This window comes from Cydia pomonella, chromosome 20, assembly GCF_033807575.1.
Source record: "Cydia pomonella isolate Wapato2018A chromosome 20, ilCydPomo1, whole genome shotgun sequence".
NCBI classification, from domain to species: Eukaryota; Metazoa; Arthropoda; class Insecta; order Lepidoptera; family Tortricidae; genus Cydia; species Cydia pomonella.
Genome location: NC_084722.1, coordinates 4,324,811 through 4,343,983, shown reverse-complemented (window position 1 = coordinate 4,343,983; position 19,173 = coordinate 4,324,811). Strand labels below are relative to the sequence as shown.

The following is a 19,173-nucleotide window of genomic DNA, read 5'->3' as shown; positions in this document are numbered from 1 at the left end:
ACCATACACTTTCACATTTATTGTAATTAGAGTGAGAGTCTGTATGTATTGTTATTCAAATAAAACCAACAAAAACACTACTGATAACTTTTTTTTTCAATTATGTACGGGTTATGGCTTTTCTACTCAAACAGATGTGCATAACACATGCAGTGTTATGACTCACTAGTTATGATTGGTTAAGAATGTAAACATTACTTACGGTTCGGGACTGTATTGAGCACCTCCAAAAAACCCATGCCTGTCAGGCTGGGTGGTCACCGAGGAACATATAGAAGTGGTGTCCGCCTGCTCGCTCCGATCCCCTCCGGCACTTTTAACACTTTTCTGGAGCGACATATCCGAATCTGTCCCAAATCAACTGCACTATCTAGCACCCAGTATCATCACGCACGCCGTGTACACCCGCTTCTACTGACGGTCGAGTGGGCGGACGAATTAATTGCAAAACACGTAACTGTTTCTGATGTTAACACCCGCTGACGAAACCACAGCAAACACTCGTTTCACATTGACAATACGATAGAGAAAGAACTGAAATCACGTTCACAGCGCGAATTGTTTCGACGCACAACCATAACTGTAGTAAATATGGCAACGATACGTGCTTACGATGAACACAAACCAATATTTTTCTTATCAAAATTCAACAAAGTGTGGGTGGGCCAGAAGTATGTGAGGGTACAGATAAAACATATAACAGATAGACTCCTAGTAGCATACGTCATATTTGCTAGTGTTGTGCCAAATTATTTTTCTATTAACGTCGTTATAACCCATTGATAATCTGTTATAACTGTTATTTTTGTGATAATATTTATTAGACTGGCAACATTTTGCTACAATTCTGATCAAGTTGACACCACGTTGACACTAATCACGCTAAGTATGTATTTTGAAAGAATGTACTATAAGTTATTGTAATAAGGTTGTTTTTCTATTGTTTCTATTCATCAAGAAAATAAAATTCAATAATGCAATTATATTATATTACGTATGTCAAAAATAAACTAGGTTATGTTTTCAGTTTTCCTTTCCTGTATTCGTGTTTAAATAAATAATTAGGTTCTAAAATACGTTACTTAAAATGAATTCTATAAGAAAGCTCTGCTTGGTTCCTCCTTTTGCAAGGAATGCGTCATCTGCTGCAGCGGAATTCGTAAACAGAAACCCTAGAAACCTAGAGAGGATTCGGATAGCTCGCAAACCGGATGGATATCATTTAGATAACCCTGGCAGAAAATTTTGGCACAAGTAAGAACGACAATATGAGTAGCTTCTTAATAATGCTTAATGTAATATAGACATGGTGAGAGTAAGTCCTAAAAATTATTCTGTCCCTCTAAAATCTCAAAATACAATATTATTGTTACAGACTGATTCTCACCTCGAGTAACCGCTCAATAACAGCTCAGTTGGTCCATTACCTCAATGGTCCTGTCATTGAAGTGAAATCCTCTGACTGGGCACTCCAAAAGCAACTTTATAGCACAAAAGATATGTGTGCTTACATCAGCGTTGGCCAAGTGTTTGCCCAGAGGTGTTTAGAGGCTGGCATATCTGAAATGTATTGTGACATCCAAGCCACAAAAGGAGGGAAGATAGAGAGACTTATCAAAGAGGTTCAGAATGGGGGCATCAAGTTGAAAGAGCCTGAAGTTTATAAGAAGCCTTATCCTTGGGATAAACATAGGCCTGAAAAACCATGGAGTGTTATTGAGGAGTAATTAAAGTGTAATTATTAGTGTAGAAATATATTTGATAGATTTATTGCAAAATGTTGTTTTCCTTTTTCAAATTCAGACTTGTCAGAATTGAAATTGTATATTTGAGTGACCAGTGATGTAACAGAGCCACTCAGCATATAGATGTACTGGCTTGGATTGTAGAAATATTTCTACTTGAAGAGTTTCTTTTTTTGCCACTTTATTTTTTATGGGACATTTTTTGCCACTTCTGTGTTCATTTCTAGTTAGTATTGTGAGCCCTTTTCATCCTTATAGAGGAGAAAAAAAAGTGACCCAATTTCCATGTTTTTCAAACTTTGCTTTTTGTTACCGCCATACAAAGTATATGGGGAAATGGTAACACAATAGGAAAAAACTAGGTCATTTTTTTACCCCATTAGGATTGAAAGAGCTTGTGATTCTAAGCAGAAAAAAACACAAAATTCATGAAAAAAACTCTAAAAATAAAATGTTGGTTTCTGTGGTACACCCTCAGGCTTGCAGATGAATACAAACCTCATATTTTGATTGATTGATAGGTGTAGGTTCAGGGGCGTAGCTACCGCCGTATCTGCCGTATCAATTATACGGGGCCCCCGGGCCACAGGGGCCCCCAACGTGCGTTTTTGTGAGAAATCTTTACCCTTCCTAAGGGCCCCCAAACAAATTTTTATACGGGGCCCCGCCAAGGCACGCTACGCCACTGTGTAGGTTAGACTCATTAGATAAGAAAATATTAATGCTATACCATTTTACAATTAAGGTTTTTATCACTTTTAACTTTTGCATTTGTACACACACTCCAGGTACAGAAGGTTGGGAGAGCAGGAATAAAGCTCTTCCTTTCTGACTGTATACCCATTTCATCTACCATGGTGGCATTCCACTTAACCAGCACAAAGAGAAGATAATGTTAATCTATTGTTTAACAATTGCTTTACGACCTCTGCTCTTCAAAGCCAGCATATGGTCAAATAATAACACAAAAGGATGAAAACTGGATAGTCTGGTCAGGATGCCACAAAAAAAATATTGCCAGGTATCTTTTGTTGGCACTAGTCATAATGTTTATGCCTAATGACTTGGGACAGTCATTAGGCATAAACATTATGTGGAATCCTGCCATGGTAATCATTTATACAAATTCTTCTATGATGGTCTTCCCAGCAATAAATTGTATATGTCAGTCTGACCCACATTGACCTTAATATCTACTTTGTGGGTAGGCATCTACATTTTGACAATTATGGCCGAAAGAATCTGGAATTCCTTGGTTTAACAGGCATTAGTAATGAACTTTTATAGATCAGTGCTTGGTATGTGGCAGATGTAGATGTAGTGTAGGGATGCCCGGCCGGAAACAGGTGAGCTGTCAATCACTTGTCCCATTCATTCAGTCCAATTCCCTGGAGTTGGAGCTGCAGGTTACTGTCCCAGTGGCATTCCCACACTATTCTCCTCAAATCATCTTGTTTTCATGGACAATTCTATAACGGACACGACGTCGGTCGATGTATATGTTTAAGTATGTATATATGTCCCCACACACTCAATAGATTTGTGTGTGGTTGCAGTCTACTATAAGCAGGAATTAGTAATAAACACAACTACGAGTCGTTTACAAATTTATTAAGTCATTTAGCAGTTAATCTTAAAGTTACAATTATATAGGCTTAATCTTAAAATGAAGTCCAATGAGAGAAAACACAAGGCATTTCAAATCCTGCACAAGGTAATAGAAGCCGCGGAGACCTTCAGGGTCGCGAGACTGGTTAACATCCAGCAGAGATCCAGTTTTCGACGTGGTGAACGAGATATGCTCCTCTCCGATCACAATCTCTAGCTCCTGCCTACCAACACGGTCGGGTTGGGGCCACAAACGGTCATCTTCATGCATTATTTCGGAATCCACAATTATTCGTTTTAGTTCTTCCATTACACAGGGGTGTAGGTATGCCTCTTTTCGGATCATTGTGTCGTTCTTGTAATTTGAATTGTTGGCATAGCGCAGTTTGCCATCGGGCCGGAACTCAAACTCGAGGAATTCATGACCAAATTTTCCCCTGTGACCGACGTAATACCGTATGTAAAAGTCTGTCGACATTTTCTACAGATTTGTCTCACTAAAAGAACAAATTCAAAAAGTAGAAAATTACTTTTCACACTCTTTTGATAAATAAAACAGGGTTATGTTTGTGTCATCGATGTGAAAGCTGGTGAACTCCGCCAAGTTGCCACAGATAAAGAAAACGCTACCTACCATGAATCAAGTAATAAGTATGGATAGGCATAAGTGGTTGAGGGGGGGGGGGACTGACAGAACGGGACAGTCTTATGTATCTTTCAGTAGGAATAGCATAGAAATTGTTACTATTGTTTGTCCTTGTCACAGTCTCACATTATTTTCTATTCCCCACCGTAAATTTAGAATGGTTTTTGGTGGGTAGCACATAACCCGACCAAATTACATAGGCTATGTAAAATATGTTCTCAGGAAAATTAAAACGTGTTATTAATTTAGTCGCAGTGCGTATGTTGTATGTTCTGTCCAGTTCTGTCCCTCATGAGCTCACGCGGTATGGCGCATCTATAGAATCCTACCATCTATGCTGCCTACTTTTTGTCATCCTTGCCTTGCCCAGCGAAGTAGAACAAAGTGCTCTCTAAACGTAAACCTAAATATCGAAATATATCTTTTTCCTAATTTTCATAATTAAAAATACTTCATATTAAAAAGGTTTAATATAAAATACAAATATGTTTTCTCAATACTATTTTCGATTTTCAACAATTTAAAATTATAAATGATTACTAAGCAACAAAACGCAGTTAACTATTCATTACCATTTAACAAATTACTTATAGTTTAGATCCAATTTGTATTATTAAGAATACAATACAAATTTGTAATAATTTATACGGTGTAAATATTTATAATAAAATATTCAAGAACGCTAACTTACAATGTGTAACTTAATAAGATACTACATTGACGCGCATTAAAAAATGGCGGAAACATATCATGGCGCTTTTATTTTTATAGCTAACTGAGCAAAATGTATTGTTCTCTTTCTAACATATAGTAAACCGCATTGGCACTGGGTCCGCTTGTGATCAATATGTCCACGTGACCTTTCGTTAGTCAGTCGAGAGTCGCGTAATTGCAAATGCAAAATGTCTGAAGGAACGCTTGTGTTGAAAATGAAGTCATAATATTTTGTTAACTGTTAATAGTGTTCTAGTGTAAAATGCCTGCGTCAATTGGTGTTAATTTACGTGTGACGGGCCATTGTAGCCAAGGCGGGAGAAAGTATATGGAAGATTTGTTTTCCGTTGCGTATCAACAAACCGAGGACGAGAGAGATTTGGAGTATGCCTTCTTTGGAATTTACGATGGGCACGGTGGGAGCGAGGCCGCAGCTTTCGCGAAGGAGCACTTGATGGACTCTATTGTGAAGCAGCGTCAGTTCTGGTCGGACAACGACGAGGACGTGCTGAAAGCTATCAGGAATGGTTACATGCTGACCCACTTGAACATGTGGAAAGAGCTAGGTAAACGTCCAAGTGCGAGGTTATTCTTTAACTATTTTGGTGTTTCTACACTACCATTGCGCAAGTATTGCTGCCAATTCTTCCCATGAGAATCCTACGTGATTGTAGAGAATTGTTTGCGTGACCTTGTAAAGGCGGGAGTTTTTTGTCTTGAGTGGTTTGACATTGGGTCAACAAAAGATGTTAAAATGGTCGTTAGGCGATGTTTTTGTTTGTGTGGGTCTGTTAGATAACATGTACTATGCAAACAAGTATTCACAGATTTTGGGATGCAGTTTCCTGCTTATGTAAGTGGGATTACCAAAGTGAAAGCCGTCACGCCAGTTTGATATTATATTGGTCCAAGCTCCCATTACCAAAATTGATACCCACTTTTGTGAAAGTTGCAAAGGCTGTAAAACATTTAGTGCTCAAGTGTAACCTAGTTTTGGAATACTGTGCTTATGAGGTTCAAAACAATACCATTTATTCTAGAGCAAAGGGAAACCAACTTAACACTTAATCGTAACAACTAGGGAACAAATGAAATAATTTTTATGTTTTTTGTTTTTTTTTTTTTAGTAGGCTCATTACTATATAAATTATAAACTAAAATAGAAAAAGTGACGAAGTCCACCAGTGGCCGAGGTGGGAATCAAACCCACATCTTCAGCTTACATGTCTAGAAATTGAAATCCTGACCACTAGACCACCCGGCCACGGTTTTGTTGCTCGATAATTTTTTTTTTATCTTAATAACTGGACAAATTATGGTACATTGCTATGGTGATCTCTTCATTACAACTTTTGGGTAATTGCAAATAGGAAACAGACAAAAAAGAATCAAAAAGATTTCTTGTATGTGTAACTTATAAGTTAAATTTTTATTTACAGAGAAATGGCCAAAGACTGTGACAGGATTACCGAGCACTGCGGGCACTACGGCCAGCGTAGCTTTTATAAGGCGAGGGAAAATATATATTGGCCATGTTGGGGATTCTGCTATTGTTCTTGGTTACCAGAAAGAAGGTATGCTTTGTAGTGATAAGTGTATACTTATTAGAGAAGTAAGTATCTATTACTTGCATTTAAGTGTTATAATTTTCCAATGTACTGGTTACAAGGGTTTAATTGCCAAAATGGTTAAATGTAGGAAGTGGTTGGTTGTTGGTAGTATGGAAGATGATGAGAGAGTGATCTTGCAATATGTGATCAGTACAAAAGGTGTTTTAAATTTAGGTGCTTCTAATTGGCCGTGATACAGAAGATGTGGATCGCACCTATTGGTGCTTTTGAAAAGCCTCCAAATACTAGCCAAGCCCGTTGGCTGCGTTTAGCTACTGCATTGGGAACATTTTTATATAGTAATAAGTTGCAATCGCAACAATATGTATTTTACCGAGGCATTAAATAAAACTATTAAATTAAGATTCTAAATAATGATTGTACATATTTCTTGCAGGGAGCGAGGAATGGGCTGCCAAACCCTTAACATCAGATCACAAACCTGAATCCACAGCAGAAATGGAACGCATCCAAAGATGCGGTGGCAAAGTGGTCTCCAAAGCAGGAGTTCCCAGAGTTGTATGGAACAGACCCCGCCAAGGTCACAAAGGACCTATTAAGAAGAATACCCCAATGGATGAGATCCCATTCTTGGCTGTGGCCAGGTCCTTAGGTGACCTATGGAGTTATAATACACAGAATGATGAGTTCATAGTCAGTCCGGACCCAGATGTGGGAGTGCTGACTATAGACCCTACTAAATTTAGGTAAGAATGTGTAAACCAATAGCAACACATTGATCATTTCTAAACCATATTAAAATGATATAAGGTCTGCCAAGAGTCAGTTAAGTGTGTTCCTATATTTTCAAGGCAGTATATATTTCAGCGGCCGATCGTAAAATCATGCAGATCATGAAATTCCCAGGCATACCATAAATCGTGAATATTATTGACTTGTTCCCTGAATCGGCTATTTCTAGACAGTTTGCCCATCTCAAGCATCTGAAGCAACCTAATGAACCTAGCCTACCTATATATTGGTTTAATGTGACTACCGTCAAAATATTACACACGAAATTAACGACATATATATTAAGCTTTCGAGACCCGGACAAATATAGCGACATTCCGTCATTAGTTTTTGAAGTTGGCTACCCAGGGAGCCCACAGGTCTCGAAAGGTTAAACGTGGCTGATGCTGTAGCTGCAACTTTAAGAGCTCAAACCTTATGAGTTTTGTTAAGTTCACCTTTTGCCTCCTAGCATAATAATGTTTTGTCTGGATTTGTATAACAGGATAATTTTATAAATATTACCTGGCCCCCCCTAAATTGGCTACTAAATATGACATCTGGAAAAACCTGCACAAATACAGGCAGATCTGCCTTTTTTATTGTATAAAATATATATGTATGTAAAGAAATTGACACAAAAAAAAACAACTGCATTACCCGCTACTTGAAATTAAAGATTAAAAATACATTACAACAGTAAAAGGTATGATAATGTACACAGGCAAACCCTAAAAGCGTTATTCTCCAGATAACTTCACATTTACAAGTACCTAACAACCTATTTGTACATCTTTCAACTTGGTCTCAAACAAGAGACACTAACAAATATCCTTTTTAGTTCCAAAAAAGACACTAGTTCATAACTGTAAACAAATCAACATATACCTATATGTTAACTATATAACATAGTACAGTATAAATTTTTTATTATCTTTAAAATATGTTGTTTTCCTTATTACCTGGAAAACTTAATTTTGTAACAGTTGTTTATTTATTACGAGCATGATATACAATGTAAAGTTATGCATATACATGAACAGAACATAAGCTACTAACATTAATTTATTTTCCATTAGCAAAATTCTACATAGTAACTTATGTCTTTTAAAACTAGAAAATCCACTTCCTAAACAGGTTAGATTAGGTTAAGTTATTCTAGATTATTTTTGTCCTAACATTGACCACATTCTGCAAACATGATGTTTTGGTTCTATTTTAATATCATGTGGCTATTTGGAATATTTGCTTTTGCACTTCAGTAATATTTTAATAACTAATCATGTAAAATTATTTTGTTTCCAACTATTACAATACAAATTATTGTCGAAATTCGTAATTAGCTCCAGCCTGTTTCAAATTGTCCAAGGTGATTTTGTTTTAACAAAATTCAAAAATGGAGGAGGTTGTCAATTATTTGAGATGTTTATTTTTTTCCATTTATGCGTTATTACATCAGGATCACATGATCCTGGAGAAGTCTAGGGTACTTTTCTAATATTATAGATATACGCACACGTAATAGTTATTAGGGTTCCGCGCCTCAATCGGAAAGAACGGAACCGAAGCGAGTCCGACACGCACTTGACCGGTTTAATAAAAACATTTACAGTACATATGGGGCTACTTTATAGCACTAGTGCGAGAAGTAGCATATTATGTTACTGTGTCGAACATTTAAAGGGCCATATGTACTGTAAAACGTTGTACGATACATGTGCGAATAGGTAATTCGCAACTCGTGTCGATTTAAAACACTCCCTTCGGTCGTGTTTTAATTTATCGCCACTCGTTTCGAATTTCCTATTTTTCGCACTTGTATCGTAATGTACTATTATGTACTCTGGGTCCTTGGAAAGCAACATTATAAACTAGTGATTAGAATAACAAAAAAATCGTTTTGTAAAGTCAGTGCATTCCGTCAACTTATTGCTGTCTGTCAATGTGAATAAAACTAGCTACATGGTGTTCAGGGCGGGAAATAAATGTTCTTTCTTTTTTCCGCCAGTTATAGTTAATGGTGGTCCCTTAGAAAGAGTGACACAGTTTAGGTACTTGGGGCATTTGTTGACTGACGACCTGGAGGACGATGTAGATATGGAGAGGGAGCGCAAGGCATTGTCAGTTCGAGCGAACATGCTAGCTCGCAGATTTGCTCGATGTATAGTTGAAGTTAAAACTACACTTTTCAAGGCTTACTGTACATCGCTGTACACGTCAAGTCTGTTGGTTAGATATACTCAACGTGCTTACAATGCCCTGCGCATCCAATACAATAATGCGTTTAGGATGCTGTTGAGACTCCCGCGGTTCTGCAGCGCGTCTTCCATGTTTGCGGAGGCGCGCACAGATGGCTTCGATGCCGTCTGGCGCAAGAAAACTGCGTCGCTGCTTGACAGGGTACGCGGGAGTGGCAACAGCATTTTAAACGTGATAGCCAATAGGTTTGATTGTCCTCTTATGTGCAAAATGAGCCAGAGGAGCAAATCACTTTTATTCATTTATTATTAGCGTTAGTAAACTACTGGCTGCTTTTGAAGGGTGCGACGTCGGAGTACACCTGCATACTAGAAAGGATGGAAAACTGTACAATATTAGTCTTCTCAAGTCGAAAAACAAGCGTCTAGACTTGATTGCTAGAGAACTTCTGTATGCGGATGATGATGCACTAGTTGCAAATTCTGAAAATGAACTCAGTTAGTGACGCGATTTGGTCGAGCCTGTCGACTGTTCTCAATGAGCATAAACACCAGGAAAACTGTCATCATGGTGCAAGGCGTAAACCAGTCTCCGGAAATCATGTTCAACGGTGCTGTACTCGATGTCGTCGACCATTTCTGCTATCTTGGCTCTACCACCACCCAGTCACAATCTCTAGACAAGGAAATAGATACTCGGATAGGCAGAGCATCAAAATTTTTGGGAGGCTTTTCGCGCGCGTATGGAGAAACCGTACGCTCACTACATATACCAAAGTCCTTGTATACCAGACCTGCGTCCTAAGTATATTGCTGTACGCATCAGAAACATGGACTACATACGCGAAACAAGAACGCAAACTCAACGCTTTCCATATGCGCTGCCTGAGGACTATACTTGGAGTTACTTGGCAAGATAAAGTTAGTAACGAGGTAGTACTCTCAGGAACACATTGCTGCAGCTTAACTGCAATGTTAAAGCAGAGAAGACTTCGCTGGCTCGGTCACGTTCATCGCATGGACCCTGAGAGATTACCACGCCAAGTAATGCTGGGTCAGATAGCGGACGTAAAAAGACCTGTTGGGCGTCCAACTCCGTAGAGTTTACGTTTTAAGGACTCCTGCAAGCGGGACATGGACAGTTTTGGCATTCGGACCGACAGTCGGGAGAAACGCGCCGAAATGAGACCGGAATGGCGTCGCGCTATTAAAGTTCATCATTTCATCATCATCGTCGTGCTTTGATATTCCGATATCAAAGCACGACGATGACTGGCTGGAGCACCTTAAGCAGAAAAGTCTTCGTCGTGCTCTACCACCTCCTGCGAACTCACGATTAGTATGCGATCGATGTAGAAAGAAATGTCGCGCTGCTATAGGACTTTATAGCCACCAACGGCGATGCCCAGCCCCATAAACCCACAAGCGCCGCAACAAGCATCTACAACAGATGGTGTGGCCAATGAGATTAAACTAACATGTAGATTAAGTTCAGAACTAACAATTATGTGGACCATTATGTTGTCTATAATAAATAAGTTGATTGATTGTAAAGTATGTAGATTTTTTTTTGTTAAAGATATATCAAACTCACATTTTTTTCCAGGTGCCTAATATTCGGAACAGACGGTCTATGGAACATGATATCACCAGAGGGTGCTGTGAGCCTAGTGCAGGCGACGGAGAGACACAATGAGGCAGCACTAGTTGGGGGCTCTGCTAACCAGCCGAGGGACTGGTTGAACCCGTCCAAAAGCTTAGTGGACCATGCTCTTGAGAGGTAAATTTTACATTTACAACATTAATCTCGAAACATCAGACAAGCTCTAAGTAAGTTTTCTTTCAAGCAGATGTTACATAAGCATTTCCTAAAACAGTTCAAATAATATTCATCAATATTATATTTATACTATGTATGAATGTGTGTCTTATGTTTATAGTGTGTATGTATGTATGTTTGTATTTATTTAATATTTAAAAAAATCAATTTCCTCGCTTGAACGCGCCTGGACCCGCCTATTTGCCATTACGTCCGCCATTTGTACGTTGTTGTATATATTTTGTGCAATAAAGCTTAAATAAATTAATCCTTTAGGCGGGGCAAGACGGGTTCGTATTAAACCAGTTGAGTTTTAGGCCAAAATCTGAGTAAGTATGACTCTAATGTTGCCAGTTTCTATTTAATTCTGATTCTGAGTAAGTTCGATAATGTATAGAGCATTTTATTAGTTATCCAAGTTCCTAAGATGTCAGGTTATTAAGATCTCAAATTCCTAGCTCTTCAGATTCTCATAATGCCGGATTCTGAGTAGGTCAGAAAATCACATAACCATTGTGACATTGTCATTAAGAACTATCTATTAATTACTTTATCATATTTAATCTTAAAGTGGCCAGTATCTCAGATATCTGCTGATTGTACCTGGCCTTTTCGAAATTAAATATACATAAAATCTGTCGTAATAAGAAAGCGTTATTTCCAGAATTCATCATTAAAAGAATCTGCTTAATATTTTAATCGAATCGTTGCTAATCGGATGAGATAAGAAACTGCATAAATCCGATCCCAACTTATTACCAATCAGACGTATTACTGTCATGTCACGGGACCATATACGAATCTGACCTACTCAGAAATTGTTTTAAAAAGAAAGTGACTTCTATATCATAAGTCGTATGTCGATATTGTTTTGTTCAGAAAGATACCTATGGCGAATCTGGTCTCTACAGAGTCGGGCTTACTCAGATTCGGGCCCAAAAACGAAACTGTCTCAATACGAATCTGCCCTGGCCCGCCTAAAGGAAATTAATGGCGAGGGCATCTGTCAATTTGATTTTGTTTATGGCATTGTCGAATGTCACATAAAAACAACAACTGGCTGTCAAATTCCTTATAAAAGAAAGTACCATTTTCAACAATGCTATCTACGTTCAGTTTTTACGGGCCTTTTCCATTGTTTACTGTCCAGTTGTTGTATAAGGTTTATAGGAAATTTGCTCTTAGGTACACAAAAGAGTAAAAGGTTAGATCTATAGGGCTCCGTGCATTATTTTGATTTACTATAAATTATATGCGTATATATAACCGGTCAAACAAGTTTGGCACGTTTTGTAGACAGTCAAAATAGAGCCCTTATATTCAACAAATATCTACAGGCACATCAATATTTCCCTTATCAAGAAAAAAAAAAATATTTCTCAGATGGTCGAACACGCGCATGCGCGCCGACAACACGTCGGTCGTGACGCTCATGCTGGACCCGCCCGGGCCGCCCCGCGCCACCGTGCTGCGCGCGCGCTCCAAGCCCGCCGCGGCCCCCGCGCCGGCCCCGCCGCCGGAGGAACCCGACACGAGGGCTGTGCCGCAGAACGGACTCACCATCATGACTAGATACTCGGATGTCGACAGCAATAAGCCTGCGACGCCGGAGACCACAGAGAGGTTAGTATTTCACAACTCGGCCATGCTGACACGTTTTACGACCTCCATGCTTACGCCGGGCTCATCGCCGGATGAACCCGACACGATGGCTGTGCCGCAGAACGGGCTCACCATCATGACTAAATACTCTGATGCGGACCGAAATAAGCCTGCTGCCACTGAGAACACTGAAAGGTTAGTTTTTTTATGTTTTCGCTTTTTCTAGAGACATGTTGATTGACTACAACCATAAGAAGACTATTTTTCACACTCGGCCATCCTGAGTCCTGACTACAGAGAGATCAGTATTTCACAACCCGGCAATTCTGACACGCAATACGTCCTTACGTTTTTGCAGTTTATGTAACAAGTGTCGCGAGTGCTTCTATAGAACGGCTAATTACTAAAAAGTCTACCACGCCTATATTCTATTAAGTTTTCCGTCGTTTATTGGCTACTGTGTTTTGTTTTATACTACTGACACTCACACTCTGCCATCCTGACATACGCATTTGTTTGTGCACGGCACGGCAGAATTTCTGGAACATTTGAAAGTGTGTAACTTGTGTTATATTATACTGATCAAAAATATTGTTTTAGTAGCAGAACACCCCTACCTCCGTGTGCAACCCTCGACGGGCGCTTCTCAACCGGCAGCGACGACCGCGGCGAGAAGCGCGAGCTAGACAGCGATGCGATCGCAAACTACGGCAACCCCGCCGAGTCCTACTTCATGGCTCGCCTTCTCCAACGGTCCAGGCTAGTCAACACTCTGTCCTCGGTCACGAAGGAGTTGGCCGGCGAGAAGAGAGAGGAACCCCAACCGGAGCCGGCCACAGTGCTTCCGGAGCCCGAGTTGGAGAAAACGCTGCCTCCCGACGTGCCCGTCGACCCCCCGTCGTCCGCGGCGGAGGAGCCGAAGACCGACAGCGACGACGTCAGTATCCAGATCAACGAGGTGTCCTCCAGCTCGCCGACGGAGGGCCCGCCGCGACCGCGCGGCCGGCGACCGAAGGCCGAGGCGAGGCGCGACGCGCCGCCGCCGGCCAACGACCGCGTGCTGCGCTCGCACGACGCCGAGGCGGCGCCGCGGCCGCAGACCCGCCAGGCGGGCGCCCGCGCCCGGCCCGCCGCCGCGCCGCCCGCCGACCGCGTCGTGATCCTGAGCCGCCGCGCGCCGCCCGCGCCCGCGCTCGCCGCGCCGCCCGACCGCGCGCCGCCGCGCCGCCCGCCCGCCGAGCCCGAGCCGCGCGCCACGCGCTCCGCCCTGTCCGCGCGGGAGCCGGCGGGAAACTCGGCGCGCGCCCCGGGCCCGGCGCGGCGGGCCCCGGCGGCGCGGCGCCCCGCGCCCTGCCCGCCCCCGCGCGGCAGCTGCAAGGAGAACCGCGCCCGCCCAACTCGCGGCGCCGCGCCCGCCTCGCGCCGCTCGCCGCGCACCGCGGATAGCGCGCCCGACCCCGAGGTGCACTCCACCACGCCGCCCGTGCCCGCGCCCGCCCCCGCCCCCGCCGACTGCCTGCGGGCGCGCGCGCTCCGCTCGCGCAACGACGCGGCGGAGCCGGCGCCGGCGCCGCCCGGCAAGGCGGGCAAGCGGCGCGCGGCGGCGGAGGAGGGCGTGGCGCACAAGGCGCCGCGGCTGGACGCCGGCAAGGCGCACAGGGCGCCGCGGCTGGACGCCGGCAAGGCGCGGCTGTCGGCGGGGGAGCGCGTGGCGCGCGCGCTCAACAAGCGCGCGTCGGGCCCGTGGGCGCCGGCGTTGGCGCTGCGCAACCGCCTGCGCCGGCGCTTCGCCAAGTGACTAGTGTTGTAGTGTCGCGGTTACCTGTGAGTGCGGGGATAACGGTGCCTTCTAGTACTGCCAAAGTACTCTTTGACTTTTCATATTTTATCGCCCCGGCCGGGCGGAATCCAAAGATGACCGCGTCGTTTACGGTTAAACTTCTGTTGTTGATTTTTATTTTTAGCGATCCGCTCTCGGGGCCGCGGTCGTCGCCGCGCGGCGAACGATAGTACAAAGAGTATATTGAATATAAAACGTAAGTTTAACTCGTGGACCAGGCGGAATGAATTAGCCCCGATAGATATTTATTTTATGCGTATTTACGGCCGATATCGTCCTGCATTTATCTTTAAGCGTGTGAAAATTAAATTTTCATCACCGAGGCTACACGTAACTTCACTGAACCTTATGAAGCGCGAGTCAGATATATAGTTACACCATTATTTTCGAGATGTCGCGACGGGGGAACCTTTCGCAATCATATATATTTACCCTTAATTATAATAGTGAAATTATGCATACTATACCAAGAGTGCTTTTCTCAAATAATGTAGTAAATTTAATAAGAGTGCTATATATAATATTTATATATTTGAAGTGTACAGAAAAATGTACAGTTTGAATCAAAATTTTCGTATTAACAAAAAAAGGCAATTTTTAATTTTGAAGAAATTTAGTTATTGGAGTTGTTATTCTTTTAGGAAAAGAATTATTTTATGTACTTCCTTACTAGCTTTGTCCTTTAGCGATGAGAGTAGCTAGTTTAACTAAAAATGACATCTTATTTTATTACGGAATTCTTATTAAGATAGACATGTTAGACATATCCATGTAACTTGTATTTGTCTTAATGCGCCTTCCATATTGTTACATAGAATTGTGTTTTCAGTTAGGAACTAGACCAATAGAGAAAATAAGAGAAGTATCGGCTTATTAAGCCGCAGTCTTAGTAAAGAGAAAAAAGTTGAAACTTAATATACCAGCTTTACCAATATTGTTTTATATTTTAGGAGTACCTATAAATTGTTAATTTGAAACTTTGACGTATATAATATGCATTAAGGTGAATAACTTATGACAGTTATGTATTGTTGTATTTATGCAAAAGCAATCTACTTTTTTCTCTTCACCTTATCCAATAAATTTGCTAAATATATATTTCCATAAATAAAATAGCTCATAATTCTTATGAAAAACTATAAAGGCGCACTCCAGTTTAATTTTTTGGAGCAACACTGTGCAACAGGACATCCGGTTAAGTTCCATGAATGGTGATGGCGACTCATGAATATTTTTTTTGTTGTTTACTCATTGATGTTGTTTCAAGTGTAATATTGATAGCTTATATTTCACTATTCTTTAGTCAATACCCGGCAGTCCACGTGACTGTTTGTAAACTCCTGCTATTGCTTTACTAACAGCTTATCATTATCACCGTACAACTTTGTTCTGCCTACCTTGATACTGTATATTGTCCCATTGGAAAGATGCCATTTTGTTTTTAAAAGTAAATTGTACAAGACTAACGTTAGTTACTGTAGCACAGTTTTGCTCCAAAAAAAAATTTACTGCCGTGTGGATGCGCCTTTATGAGCAGCTCGCTGCAGATTTTCGAGACATTTTTTTGTGGAAATATATTCACTGTCAACTGACCAGCTCATCTGATTTATGTAATAATAAGTATTGATAATTATGTGATGATAAACCATTGATGTTTTCCAAAACCAAAACAGTTACGTTACGTTTGCGTACCGCAAGTTTGTTGACTATACGTTTAATTTGTAACATTTGACTAACCAACATGTTAATGGACTGAATGTTCTGTATTTTTTAATGATAAATTTTATTGTGTAACAGGGTTGCAGTGACGCACCGATTTCAAATCATATACAAAGTTTTTGCAAAATTTTAACTTTGTATTGCACTACACGTTTAAGCAGTTATAAAAACGCCTTGTGTAGTTTTTTTTACCAAGTCCAGGAATATGTAATATCTTGGTCTATAACAGATATCTGTCTGAAAAACCAATTTGTCCGTAGGAAAGGTGCAATAAAAAAAAAAATATGGAAGAACTACGCACCTACATTCAAAGGACCATGGGCAACTTTGTATGGAGCCTGGACCCAACGCCAACAGAAATGAGAGTAAGGTCATTAGATAGGTATTTCTATGCACTTTATTTTGTTCTATGGGCACCAAGCGGAATTCCATTGCAGAACTGAGATATTGGTATTTTAGCCAAAATGTCGTCACCCTTATTACCTAGGCAATAGAGTCCAAGTAAGTAAATTAATTACTGCAGGGTAGATGTTCGCGCACCGCCGGGCGAGCACACTGAATGATTTGCCGCGCTGGCCCGGCGGTGGACTATATTGCCTAGGTAATAAGGGTGACGACATTTTGACTAAAATACCAATATCTCAGTTCTGCAATGGAATTTCGCTTGGTGCCCATAGAACGAAATGAAGTACATAGAAATACCTATCTAATGACCTTACTCTCAACTCTGTTGGTATTGGGGCCATTTTGACGCATAGTCCTTTGTTGCCTTTTTCTACTGGCAAAATTATTGCCATACTTTAAAATCTGCATCCCATATTGGCCTACCGCGAAAACCGAAATTCGCAAATTGCTGGGATCTTTCTCTTTTACTCTCACTAAGACATAATTAGAGTGACAGAGAAAAATGCCCGCAATTAACCAACTTCGATTTTCGCGGTTATAGCCCTGGTGTGGACGCACAGATTTTTAGCGTTTTGTGACTGCTTAGTACTGTGAGAAGTTTTACAAGCAATGTATTTCTTTTCCAAGCGATAGAAAGATTTGTTTTGCCAAAAACAATATCATATGTGGACCAATACCTACATCTACAAATTATACTCCAATTATTAAATGTTCAAATAAAACACAAGTTTATAAAAGTAATAATGTGTGTGAAACGTAAATAGGGATGTGTCGATCATTTATTAATCGATTTCCTCGAATTATCGATGTGTGAACATAATCGATTAATCGAACCAAAATCGAGCGTCCCTAGTAAATCTGTCGTCCTGGCAACCCAAAAAAGCTGTGCGTAGGAGTACCTCAAAGGAGTAAAATGAAATAAGAAAATGTGCCTCAATCGTTACCGACTTCACAAAAATACATAGGTAAATAAAACTAGTGTTCTTTGATAAATCAGATATGTATTTTTATTAAAAAAGTAAAGATTATGCATTGTAAATTAGCTGTAAAAGAAGATTTAATATAATTTGTTAAGCTTATTGTCGAAAATGTTTTAGAAAAGTTAAAGTTCGTCACTAGACCGTTAGCTTACGTTTTTTTGTTAATTACATTTGATTTGTGCTTAATTTGGATTGTGTTTGGTTAGGTCTGTGACGGAGTGTTAAGTTTACAAAATATAAATATCAATTTTGTAAAACATGGAGGGTAATTGATGCCTTGGAACTTGGAACCGTAAGGATTGGCAATGCTAATATTGAGAAGAAGCTAAAACAAATTTTATAACTATACATATTAGTTAAAGGTAAAGGATTATTGTAGATATTATTTTTTGATTTGAATAAAGTTTGTACGAAAAATGTGCGGTTTTTACTTGATTTACACCCGTCATACCTTTTTTCATATAGTCAAGTCTCAAAGTATTGATACGTACGAAGTACCAAAAATGTGTATACACGACCGTATTGCCCATATATTAAGGTAGTGTATACATATTTTTGTCACTTTGTCCGTATCGATATTTTCAGACGTGACTGTATAGAGAAATAGAAGTCTAATGGCCTCAACTAACCTCACCGATAATCACATGCGATTTGCGATACATTGCTGCACTTGATTTTTTTTATACTACATCGGTGTCACACAAGCATACGGCCGCCTGATGGTATGCAGTCTCCGTAGCCTATGCACGCCTGCAACTCCAGAGAAGTTGCATAATCGGTCGATTAAATTCGTTGCTCCTACTTGGCCGGAAATTATCTAAAATTGCATGCCATTTTTGCAAGGTCTGCAGAAGCCTTTGCCATTTATGAGATAGTGAGTCTCACAGGCCAAAACCAAGCCCGACGTTGTTTAGGCCTGTTCAAAATTTAGACAAATGTGACATTATCTATGAAAAGGGACCTTATTGTCGGTGGCGCTTACGCTATTATCAACGATGCTCCTATATTCTAAACAACGCAGTGCGGCGTAAGCGCAATCCACAATAAGGTCCCTTTTCATAGATAATGTCACAAATTTGTTTTATGAATTGTCTTTACCTTTGGAAATAATAGTAATTTAAGTGACTGCTACATAATTAAAGACATTAAAATATGAGTGTAGGTCTATGAAACGAACAAAATGAGTTTCATAAAAGGATTACAAGAGCTTTAATGCCTTTAGTAATTATATACAGTTACATACACTATTTTATCTACACGTAAGCTCTCTATGATGTATTCACTACCGCATGTTACTGTTGGCATTGGGGCATCATTGCTCTCTCGCGGATATGAGGTAGCGTCTACGAAATATCGCTATCGCTAACGCAAAAGTATTGCAATAATTAGATTATAAACAAAAAGAACTAATTTTATACTTACAAACTTATTAAAAGGTAAACAGTAGGTACCTTTAAGTAAGGGATTTTAAGTTTCCAAAACATCCCGCTTGGCGCGCTGTTTCTAAATCCCATACAAAATGAGACTAAACACAAACGCGTACGTCACGTCTCGC

At 40.5% G+C, this 19,173-nt stretch overlaps 4 protein-coding genes across 5 annotated transcripts in view; 2 read left to right on the top strand and 2 right to left on the bottom strand.

Moving 5' to 3' along the window:
• LOC133529180 (TBC1 domain family member whacked) overlaps positions 1–691 on the bottom strand; it is a 30,389-nt gene extending 29,698 nt beyond the window's left edge. For both annotated transcript variants that reach the window (XM_061866832.1, XM_061866831.1), the window contains exon 1: positions 203–691. In XM_061866832.1, coding sequence (XP_061722816.1) covers positions 203–339 — 137 coding nt within the window. In that variant the 5' untranslated portion in view covers positions 340–691. The remainder of the gene's footprint in view (positions 1–202) is intronic.
• A 304-nt stretch (positions 692–995) lies between these two features.
• On the top strand, positions 996–1,778 carry LOC133529185 (large ribosomal subunit protein uL18m). Its single transcript, XM_061866837.1, has 2 exons — positions 996–1,254; positions 1,376–1,778. The coding sequence occupies exons 1-2, from the start codon at positions 1,088–1,090 to the stop codon at positions 1,725–1,727; spliced, it is 519 nt and encodes a 172-aa protein (XP_061722821.1). The 5' UTR covers positions 996–1,087; the 3' UTR covers positions 1,728–1,778.
• Positions 1,779–3,339: 1,561 nt separating this feature from the next.
• LOC133529186 (protein mago nashi homolog) lies at positions 3,340–3,981 on the bottom strand. Its single transcript, XM_061866838.1, has one exon. The coding sequence runs from the start codon at positions 3,829–3,831 to the stop codon at positions 3,391–3,393; it is 441 nt and encodes a 146-aa protein (XP_061722822.1). The 5' UTR covers positions 3,832–3,981; the 3' UTR covers positions 3,340–3,390.
• An 847-nt stretch (positions 3,982–4,828) lies between these two features.
• On the top strand, positions 4,829–18,035 carry LOC133529304 (uncharacterized). The gene is made up of 7 exons (XM_061867000.1): positions 4,829–5,279; positions 6,153–6,287; positions 6,721–7,030; positions 10,860–11,033; positions 12,456–12,695; positions 13,275–13,863; positions 13,957–18,035. The coding sequence occupies exons 1-7, from the start codon at positions 4,976–4,978 to the stop codon at positions 14,470–14,472; spliced, it is 2,268 nt and encodes a 755-aa protein (XP_061722984.1). The 5' UTR covers positions 4,829–4,975; the 3' UTR covers positions 14,473–18,035.
• Positions 18,036–19,173: the final 1,138 nt, after the last annotated feature.